General features: G+C 38.7%; 1 protein-coding gene across 9 annotated transcripts in view; it reads left to right on the top strand.

The window, feature by feature from the left end:
• Positions 1-10,928, top strand: part of LOC125385006 — a 62,640-nt gene extending 51,712 nt beyond the window's left edge. For 8 of the 9 annotated variants that reach the window (XR_007223922.1, XR_007223923.1, XR_007223924.1 and 5 more), the window contains 2 exons: positions 5,359-5,508; positions 10,637-10,928. Coding sequence is in view for 2 of the 9 variants with exons in the window: in XM_048405404.1 (XP_048261361.1) it covers positions 5,380-5,508; positions 10,637-10,876 (369 nt within the window). In the remaining 7 variants the exon portion in view is untranslated. Of the gene's footprint in view, positions 1-5,272; positions 5,509-10,636 lie in introns of those variants that run through there. The other variant, XM_048405405.1, reaches the window with a different exon arrangement.
• The last annotated feature ends 274 nt before the right edge of the window (positions 10,929-11,202 follow it).

An 11,202-nucleotide genomic window follows, 5' to 3' on the forward strand; every position in this document is an offset into this window, starting at 1 on the left:
CCCTGTACAACGTATTCCTTTTTATAAACTCAGTTGATTATTTTCACCGATATGTCGGCTATGCCCGAATTGTTTACGCAATTTTGTCTGCTTGCAAATTGAGTGGATGTTTTACTGCGTGTGTCCGGTATTCCCCGATAACGATCGAAATATAATACAGAAAATATAATGCGATTCAGTTTTTTGGTCGAATGTGTGTTGAATAAATTATCGAATATGCAATTCCACGAACACGAGCTTCGAAAGTTGCTCCACCATCTACGAGTTCAACAGTAAAACCTACGCTTCCTATGAAAAAACATTTCCCCAATTTTATACCAGTTATATCATTGATCGAATCCACTTCACGTTGCTGGTGTTAGATTTGCCAAGTGCCACTTTGTGCGATATTCTGTTTCGAGAAATACCACACTGGGAGGATCCACTGAATTTCTTCTATCTTTTCACATTTTTCTTGTTTACGAATTTTGTTATTTTGTTACAATTTTAACATTTTATGTGGGAAATAATTCATTTTTTCGAAGAAAAATGTAAGCCATCGTCATTTTGGTTTAACGTCGTCGTAAAACTTATAACAGGAACACGTAACACATTTTCTTTGTGTTCGACGTGTATACTCGTCGTCGTTTATTTTTATTTGCATTTTATTCACGTTGATTTCTAAAACTAAATTCCACGGTTAACTGGTTAACAGTACATCGCGCTTCGTGAATATTTCAATTCACTCTTCTATGCTAAGGAATCGCACGAGTCATCTGATGCGTCATTCGTCTATCATCTGACACGGACGAAGAAAGGAAGAATTTCTCGAGATTTTACGCAGAACGAAAATTTGTTTTTCGATATACGCTACAATTTTGTTTTTCTCATAGAGATTATACGAGAAAGTAAAATGTACTATTGTTCGTTTTATTCCGCGCGATTCTCAACTTTTATAATCTCGCGTAACGTAACAAAGCATTGCAAAAAGAAATAAAAAGGTGGAAAAGTAAAAACTGAAAAATATGTTGCGCGTAGAAATTTCTTACGATTTCTCTTCAAACTTTGAACATTTGGATTCAAATTAACGCGATATAGTATCATTTACATGTACAGTTTAGTTGATAACAAACTAACAGCAAACAAAGCAATGTTTATCGATGTTTTACGAAATTTATTTATTACACGACTTATATTTGTGTGACTTTTTCTTCGTAATTTCGTAATTGATTGTTATTCTGGGTGTTTAGATATTTTTCATTCTGTCCACAGTTTCCACTCGGTCGTATCTTCCTTTCGTTAACAAACTTTCTCGAGTTTGAGGAAAATATGAGAGAACCGTTACTTTATATGCAAGTTTCTTTCTTCGAACGTTAAAAGTTCGAAATTTTCTTAAAGCATCAGGAGTATTTTCATTTGTCGAAACGAGGACGAAATTGGGGTATAAAACTTGGCGAGCGCTGCAGCATCGAGAATTAATGATATTGTGCTTCAACTTAATTTATCGCCATGAAAATGCTGGTATGCACTTAGTCGACCACGAACTTTTACTATTTCGGACTTTTTCCTCCTAATATTTTATATTGGGTTGGCAACTAAGTGGTTGCGGATTTTATCATTAGGTGGTACTGACAAAATCCGCAATCACTTAGTTGCCAACCCAATATTATCGTTCCATCTGAAACTTCTATTATTTAAAGCATCGTATTAAACCTTGTGTCTGAGTACAATGTTTCCAGTAATATTATACAGGTTGGTTGGTAACTGGTGGTACAAACGGAAAGGGAGTGATTCTACGCGAAAAAAGAAGTCGAAAATATAGAATAAAAATTTTTCGTTTGAGGCTTCGTTTTCGAGAAAATCGACTTTGAATTTTCGCTCGGTACGCGTGCACTTTATCACGTCTCGTTATAACGGACCTCACTGTACATCGTTGTCTCGATGGATATTATCGCAGTTTAAGTTTGTTTTTGCCGTAACGGAAAATTAGGAATACATAATGAAATAACATGAAGTAATCATAAAGTTTATTATTACAAAAATTGCTGAAAGTGTTGCCCATTCTGTCCAACACATACTTCTGCTCTTCTAATTAAATTTCTATGAACACTTTCTAACGCATTCGTTTGTTTTAAAGTATGAAAGGCTACAATAATCTTTTCTTTCAATTGCTCGAAAATAAAACCTCGAACGAAAAATTTTTATTCTATATTTTCGACTTCTTTTTTCGCGTAGAATCACTCCCTTCCCGCTTGTACCACCAGTTACCAACCACCCTGTATATTGGGTTGTCCGGAAAGTGTCTTTCTTTCAAAGAGACGTCTTTTTCAACGACGCATCTTTATACAAATATAAAACCTAATCTGTCGAACATTGTGATCTTTAGTTTGATAAAACAAAACGGATCATAGGTAATTCGATAAAATAATATAAAACGGAAAATGTGCATCCATTATTTCCTTATAGAACGAAAGAAACTTTTCGGACGACCTAATAGTTTCGTATTGCCATAAACGGAGAAAATTCGAACTTTCTAAGTAACGTAAACTGAAACTCGAAATTCGTTAAAGTAAAATTGAGGAAAAATCAAATATTGTGCATAGTAACTTTCTAAATTTTTGTGTACAATGTTCGTCGTAATAATATCAACGATAGAATATAATCAGAAGAGTACGCGTGCGATAAATTCGATCGTGCGTTTAAAAAGAAATAAATGAAAATTTCAATAAGAACGTAGTTGGCGATTTAATAGAATTTCAATAGAATTTCAATAATGGACAAGAATTTCGTTATTTGTCCGGTAACGTCGTTGTGTCCATTTTCGTAAAAGCCAGATTACGATTGCACGTTTTTCTCGATTCGAAGCTTCGTCGAGTTTAATCCGGCGACCGGCTTAGGCTACAGTATGTTTCAAATTTCCAGCCCTTTGTATGCAGAAAAATCATTCGGCCCGATGAACCGCGTGAAATGTAGAAGTTCACTGATTCAGCGAACGAAAATAAATCGCATGTAATATTAAATCGATATCGTCGACCTGAGGGCGAACTTTCTCTTTGGAATCTCGTATCTTGGACACGTCGAATCAAACTTTCGAAATTCGATATTTCCACCGATTCAATGCTACTCGTATGACTTTGATATTTGTCGATACACCCCGGTACACGTGTAACGACATTTGCGACTTCGACGCATGGAAAATCCGTCTCGTAAAATGTGCGCTAGCCTGTGCTGAACTGGTGAATGATTGCCACGTTAGAACGAAATAGCTTCAATAAATAATTGATATGCAGCGACATAAAGAAAGTAGCGGCAAAGTAAAAATTTTAATGTAAATCTTTCGATGGATTCAAAGGCGTAATAAAAAAAGGTAATAAAAAGATTTCGAAGCAGAACTAGATTATTTGAAATTCTCTGACGAAAATGCTACGATAGAAGGTCCTTTAGTGCGGAAATTACGTTACAGAATTTTTTCGAATGGAAAGAACACAATGTAGTTATTGATTTTGAAGAATGTTCCATAAAATATTGAGTTACTTAAGCTGCTTATATTTTGATTTTTGTAAATAAGCAAACGCGTATTGTTTATCATTTTATTGTTAACTTATTTATTCCATCTTTTCTATTATTCGTTATTTAATATTAAAAATTGCACTTATTTTCTTAAAGTTGATTCATATAATTATCATGCTTTCCTTTATGAATTAATTGAATGTTAACGCGTCGCGTAATTTATAAGTATTAAGAAAAATCGTTTATTCGAGTACATTATTCACCTGGTGTAATGTCACTCAATTAAGAAGCACGAAAGAATATATTCTTGTTCGATTTATCACGAAAAATAAAATCTTGCACGTGTGTACAAGCTGTTGGTTTCATCCAAAAACTACGACGCATGGGATAGAGAAACAGATATATATGCAAATGCACGTAATATATAAGAGAGAAAAACGTATGTACGAGTCCATAAATCGAAGTACGAACTGAAAAGGGAAATTTAAATTTTATCGAAAATTCTACTTCTAATCGACGTCTGCGTAAGATACGAGGACTAGCTGTTGGCGAGATACGGAAGCAATTTGTAGGTTCGAAGGGGAATATCGAGAAACTGGTGGAATACGCGAAGCTGTCGCCAAATTTTAACGTCTAATAACTTCCAATGGCTGTCTGATATTCGCACGGTAACATTTCCAACGAAATAACGAGAGCGATTCGCAAAAGAAAATACCGACTCGCAACATTCGTTCTGGGCACGTGCTGCGTGAGCGCGTCTGCGTAATCCGTTTTTAACGGGCGAAAAAGTCAGTGTTATTGCTAAAGCGAACGTACTAGGAAAAAAGCAGCGAAGCGTAGAACTTTAAAAATAAAACAACATTTTTCCACGTTATATTCCTTCTGATATTTACGAAGCCTTCGTGTGCCAAAAGAATCTGACATTCTAATGTGACAATAAACAGGAAATCTTTTAAGCAAAAAGAAAAGAAAAATACATATATCTCGAGTTCTCATTGGGATTAGGGGCGTGTAACGAATCTTCATTTGGATGAACCATTGTTGTTATACGATATGGATGATATTTACTGGTACCGATATGGTACAGAGTTTGACAAGTAACCGTGGCAATTAGATACTCGAGATGACAATGACAATGATCTTAGGTTCAATAACGAATCCACGGTCAAAGGGATAACAAATACGTCTTCTTCCAAAGTCTAAGTCGCACTGAGCTTACTTGTCCACAATTCAAGTGTAACTCATCTTACTTGTCTACGATATAAGTAGAACTCAACTTACTTGTCTACAGTATAAGTAGAACTCCCTCAGTCCAAATGGAACTGCACTTATATACTCGTCTCTGTACCCCTCGGGTCAACTATATTTTTAAGGAGATCTATACAATTATTCCATAGCTTTGTTAGGTAAAAACGTCCATGCCATGACCGTGGCTACGTTTAGCGACCAGTTGTGTCACTTCGAGCCCAAGCCTACTGTCATAAATCTCGGGTAAACATAGTCGGATTAAATCATAAACAACTACTTCTGAGTTTTATTATTTAAGTGCAGCTATAATAAAAAGTCTAGACTAAAGTATTGGGGATCTTCCCAAAAATTCCAAAAGAAAGGCCCCGATGTCCTTTTATCTCCAACATGTATATAGGAGAAATAAAATAGTATAGTAATTTTTTAATTGCACACTAAACTAGTATTAAATTCCATACGATATTTTCAAGGATCTTGTATCTTTGAATCTATCAGATTTGTTTTTAGATACAAAAGAAAATTAATAAAAATGTGACTTATTTTTATTCATTTTTTTGTACTGTTCGATCGTTCTCCACTATGATACGGTTTCAACGAAGAAACGTTTTATTTATGTTCAAGTGAGAATTTGCCTAAATCAAGATGAGAAGCCCGAATGTGAATGTGAAGGCAAACTATGGCGAGCTCCAACCCGTCATAGAGGAAAGTACATCGGGCGAAGAGGAACAGGAAGGGCGCAGGAACGAGTCGCCTCCGCGTGGCATGGATAATGTATGTTTTTTTTTTCTTTTTATTTATTAGAATATTTACAATCAATTCTCGTTGAGAATTTTCAGTAACATAGTTTGGCGTGATACAATGACATGGATTATAATAGTTTTATATTGTTGGTTCTAGTAGAAACTAAGGATTTAATCTAGAGGGTATTTTCTTTTTAGTCTGCGGATCTGGTCCGTCGTGTCCAGTAGTTGGGTGACTAGTGGGTTGTGGTGGTTGTTGACTCTTGTGTTATATCTGCTTCTGAACTTGTGTATTTCATCTTTGACTGTAGGTATCTTGAGGTCACGGTGGATTGTTTCGTTGGTAACATACCAGGGTGCATTTAATAGGGATCTTAGCGTTTTCGATTGGAAGCGTTGGAGTATTTCAATGTTGGAATTACTTGCTGTTCCCCATAGTTGGATTCCGTAGGTCCAGACAGGTTTTATTACGGCCTTGTAGAGGGTTATTTTGTTCTGTATGTTTAGTTTGGAGCGTCGGCCCGTGAGCCAATAGAATTTTCTTAGTTTTTCCTTTAATTGCTTTGATTTCTCTGAGATATGTTTTTTCCAAGTTAGCCTCCTGTCCAGGGTCATGCCCAGGTATTTTACGGAGTCCTTGCTTGGGATTATTGTGTTGTTAATGGTGACCTGGGGGCAGGTTTGTTTTCGGAGCGTAAAGGTTACATGAGAGGATTTTTTTTCGTTTATTTTGAAGCCCCATTTTTGGAATCACTTTTCCATGGTGTCGCGACTTCGCTGGAGAGTGGATGAGGCAATTGTCGGGTCTGCGTGGGTAGCTAATAGTGCTGTATCGTCGGCAAATGTTGCTATTGTTACCTCGTTTGATATAGGTAAGTCGGCAGTGTAGATGGAGAACAGTAGGGGTCCGAGGACACTACCTTGGGGTATGCCGGATTCTATTGGGACTGTTGCGGAAGAGACGCCTAGGCATTTAACTATGAATTGTCTGTTGGTTAGGTAGGATTTTAAGATGGAGTAGTATGGATGGGGTAGGATCTTTTTGATCTTGTAGAGTAGCCCTTCATGCCATACTTTGTCGAATGCCTGTTGGATGTCTAAGAATACCGCTGAACAGTATTTTTTCTTTTCAAGGGTTTGGCTGATCATGTGGGTTATGCGGTGGATTTGCTCTACTGTTGAGTGTTGTTTTCGGAAGCCGAATTGGTGGTCTGGGAGTGTTTTCAATTCTTCTAGGAGTGGGAGGAGACGATTCGTGAGCATCCTCTCGAATAGTTTAGACAGGGTAGGTAAAAGACTGATTGGGCGATAGGAGGTTGTTTCATATATTGGTTTACCGCCGGGTTTAGGGATGAGGGTGATTAGTGAGATTTTCCAAGCCTTGGGAAAGTGTTGAACGCGGAGGATAGCGTTAAAGATTGATGCGACGAGTGCAAACCCTTTTATGGGAAGTTCCTTGATTGCTTTATTTCCTATTAGGTCGTGACCTGCTGCTTTCTTGGGGTTTAGGCGACTGATTGCTTCTTTAATCTCTGCAGAAGTGAAGGGCTCAATAGGAGGGGACATTTGGAAGGGAATGTGCAGGTATTCGGTAACGTCTGCAGCAGCTACGGAGGAATGGGGTTTGAATACTTCAGACAAGTGTTTGGCAAATAGGTTGGCTTTTTCTATAGGGCTACGCGCCCATCCGCCTTGCGGGCGGCGGATTGGAGGTATTATTTGTGGGGTGCGCGTGAGTTTCCTGGAGGCCTTCCATAGTGAGTAGTTGGAGTCGGCTGTGGGGGACAAGCTGGCGAGATATTTGTGAAAACAATCATTATTGTAGTTTTTTATGGTTTTGAATAGTTTTCTAGTTGCGTTGTTTAGTTTGCGTTTGTCCTCCGGTGTTCTATGGGTCTGCCATACTCTTCTTAGTCTACGTTTTTCTGCTATTTGTTTTTAATATGTACTGGGGATATTCGTGTTTGCTGATGGACGTTATTGCCGGTGTGGAGAAGCGGATATCGTTTATTATGCTCGTGTTTAGGTATTCCGTAGCTGCTTCGATTTCTTCGTTGGTTTTTAGTGAAGTTGAGGCTGAAGTTGTGTGTGTGAAGATTTCTCTAAAGAGCTGCCAGTTGGTGTGTTGGTTATGAATGGAGCCATTAGGTGTATTCTCGATGATAGTTGAACTGATTGTTACTATCACGGGGGAATGGTCAGAGGAGAGATCAGCCGAGGAATTGATTTGGACGTGTCTTGACGAGATATTTTTAGTTATGAGGAAATCAAGGAGATCGGGTATTTTGTTTGTGTCGGTGGGCCAGTGTGTGGGTTCGTATGTGGTAAGGTAGTTGAGGTTATTGGTTATTATGCTGTTGAGGAGGTTTTTGCCTCTTACTGTAACCAGTCTGCTGCCCCATTGGGTGTGTTTGGCGTTGTAGTCTCCTCCGGCTATGAATTTATTGCCCAGGGTGTCCAGGAAGTTGTCGAAGTCTTCTTTGGCGATGGAGTGTCTGGGAGGGCAGTATACAGCTGAAGTGGTGATTGTACCATGACAGTCTTCTATTGCTACGTTTGTTGCTTGGAGGTAGTCTTTCTGGAATGGTTGAAGTTCGTAGTGCTGGATGTTTGATTTGATTATGATTCCGGTGCCGCCGTGAGCCTTTCCGCTGGGGTGTTGGGTGTGGTAGAAGTTGTAGCCGTGTATTTTGAGGTAGTTTTTGTCGGTGAAGTGGGTTTCGGATATGAGCATCACGTCTATTTGCTGTTGTTTTAAGAATAGTTCTAGTTCAGATTTGTGCTGAGCTAGACCGTTGGCGTTCCACAGAGCTATTCGCATTGGTTTTATTTTGCTTCTGTGCGTATGAATTTGTCCATGAAGAGTGTGAGTAGTGACAGCAAGTTATTAATTTGCTCAGTTTGCTTCTCGATAAGTTTTTCGAGTCTGGTAAAGTTGTCTGTGCTTTGTGGGGTGGGAATTCTATTTTCTGTGTGTACACTGTGTGTTTTCGAGTTGTTTACGTTTCCTTGCGTTGCCTGCGCATAGGATACTGTTGGTGTGGTGAGTTTTTGGGGTTTAGGTTCTTGTATGGTTATGTCCTTGGGTCTCAGTTTTGGATACTTTATATTATGTAGTGTTTTGTAGGCTGAGCATCCTTTGTAGTTCGCAGGATGCTCTCCTTGACAGTGGATACACTTGGCGGGGGTTTCCGGGGATTTAGTGCATTGGTCAGTGGGGTGATTACCTGCACATTTTACGCACCGGAAGTTGTGATTGCAGTATTTCTGCGTGTGGCCGTACCTTTGGCACCTTTTGCATTGTATTATTTCTTTCTTTACAAGAGGTGGCTCGAACTTAACTATGGAGTTCATCAGCCGATTGATGTTGTAGATTTCTTTGTTGTTTGTTTTTTGTTTTAAGTCTATAAAAAATAAGGATAGTGGGTTTTTTGTGATTCTATGCCTAATGTTGCTGATGTTAGTTACTTCGTGGCCGTGATTTAACAGTTCGCACTTTAGTTCGTCTAGATCGACTGAGTGGTGGATGTTGCGTAGCACCACTCGAAATGGTCTTTCTTGTTTGAGCTGGTATGTGTGGAATTTAGCGTTTAACGTTTTTAATAGCTTGGTTAACTTTCTATAGGCGTCTGGGCGGGTCGGCAGTATTTTCACGTGGTTGTTGTTAATCTTTAACTTGTAGTCCTCTTTGCTGATGTCTTTTTCGATAGTCTTAATCATTGACTGTATGTCGATTACGTCGTTAATGAATATCGGTGGGGGAGAGGGAATTCTTTGAGTATGGAGATTATTTACCTTTTCGGTTGTAATCATGGAGTCTTCCGTGGACTCCAGTATTGAAAATCTATTGTAGGTGGTCACCTGGCTGGCTGATGGTTTAGTTTGACTCTTGTTTACATTTGACTTGGTTGGTTCGAGCTTTCGTTTTTTCGTGTGATGGTCGTTTACCAGGATAGATGTGTTGCCCTCTTGCCACGGGGGAGGAAAAATGGCGGTGTTATAATTTAGCTCCGGGGAGCCTGTTGGGAATGATAGAGCCATCATCGAGCTAATTAATTCAGTGTGAAAGAACTAGTCGAGAGGCTGTTAACCCCTGGCTAGGTTAGTTGGATTCGCTTTCGACAGATGGGCGTCACGTGGAGTTTTGTGAACTTCACAGGGCACTGGACACACGTCTGCACGCCTCGGCACTCACGAACGAACTGGATAATGTATGTGATAATGTATTTTTAGTGTATCCTGTTAGCTTAACAAAACATAACGTTGTTCAACGTTTGTATAATATATTTAAAGAAAAAGATTGATCGTACTTTCTGATCTGAAAAAATAGCTCTGTTTATACATTATACATTATACATGTGTATGGGAATTAACTAGTGTCTATATAGTTTCATACTGACAAAATAGTTTCGAGTTACTTAAAAATAGTTGCTTGATTCAAGCAACTGTACGCGTTAACAAAATAGTTCCAATTTACTTGAAAATAGTTGCTTGATTCAGGTAACTTGACCAATCTGAAACATCATAAAAACTTGGAAGGATATTTCAAGCAAAATTACAGGTTCACATTGGCAAAATGATTCTAACTTACTTGAAAATAGTTGCTTGATTCAAGCAACTGTACACGTTAACAAAATAGTTTCAAGTAACTTGAAAGTAGTTGCTTGATTCAGGTAACTTGACCAATCTGAATCATCATAAAAACTTGGAAGGATATTTCAAGCAAAATTACAGATTCACATTGGTAAAATAATAGGTTCACATTGACAAAATGGTTTCGAATTGCTTGAATTCAAATCGTTTGACGAAGCAACATGACTAATCTGAATAGTTTAATTGTCATCTTTATCCAAGACTCGCATAGTCAATCGAGCCATTCGGAAATCACATTGACCAACTCCAAAATTGAAAAGTAGAGAAAAGTAATTACAAGTATCGCAAGTGGTGAGACAATATGCGATAAAAGTGAAAAGATGAGCGTGGCGTTAAGCTCTAAGAAACTAGAGGTTTTGTGAGAATCAATCGTGTACTTGAACGATGAAATTGCGAAATTATGAGATTGTCCAAAGATGAAGTTGGTCAATTTGACTTTCGCCAGGCTCGATCGTCACTACGACAGTTCTCGCGTATCGAAACTATCTTGATGTTTGTGTCGACAGGTGAGACGAATGAGCGATCGTGGCGGAGAAGGATCAGGACATTCGGTCGTTACGAGGGAAGCAGTGTTACCGACTTTGTTTAGTCGTCGCGAATCAGTCGCCTGTTTTCCTTTTGGAGCTGTTACAAGAATATTACCAAAACATGGAAACCCAGTGTCCAGAATGCCCGTACCACCGATCGGTAGAAGAAGTACGCGCAATCTTCGGTTGGACATTATGGACAACATCGCAGACCTATGAACGAGGGAGGTAAGGATCTTTCGTTTATTTTTGTTGAAGTGGTCACCACTTCTAGGAAAACTCCACATCTGGTCTTTTTAGCTTTCTCAAGCGCTGAAGCCATCGACAGCATATAGACAAAGGAATAGCAGGGAGGCAGACCCAATACGGTAGACAGGCGACATTGGCTTCGGGGTTCTCAGTCATAAAGTAACACTGCTAGCGTGCGGATCTGGACCAGCTCAAATTGTATTCCTTTATTTCATTATTAAGTCAAATATATACTTTGTATCTTACACTTTATCCACGCGTTTTTCTCTTTTCTCAACAGGTTATGGACCCAGGGC

This window comes from Bombus terrestris, chromosome 4 (genome assembly GCF_910591885.1).
Source record: "Bombus terrestris chromosome 4, iyBomTerr1.2, whole genome shotgun sequence".
NCBI classification, from domain to species: domain Eukaryota; kingdom Metazoa; phylum Arthropoda; class Insecta; order Hymenoptera; family Apidae; genus Bombus; species Bombus terrestris.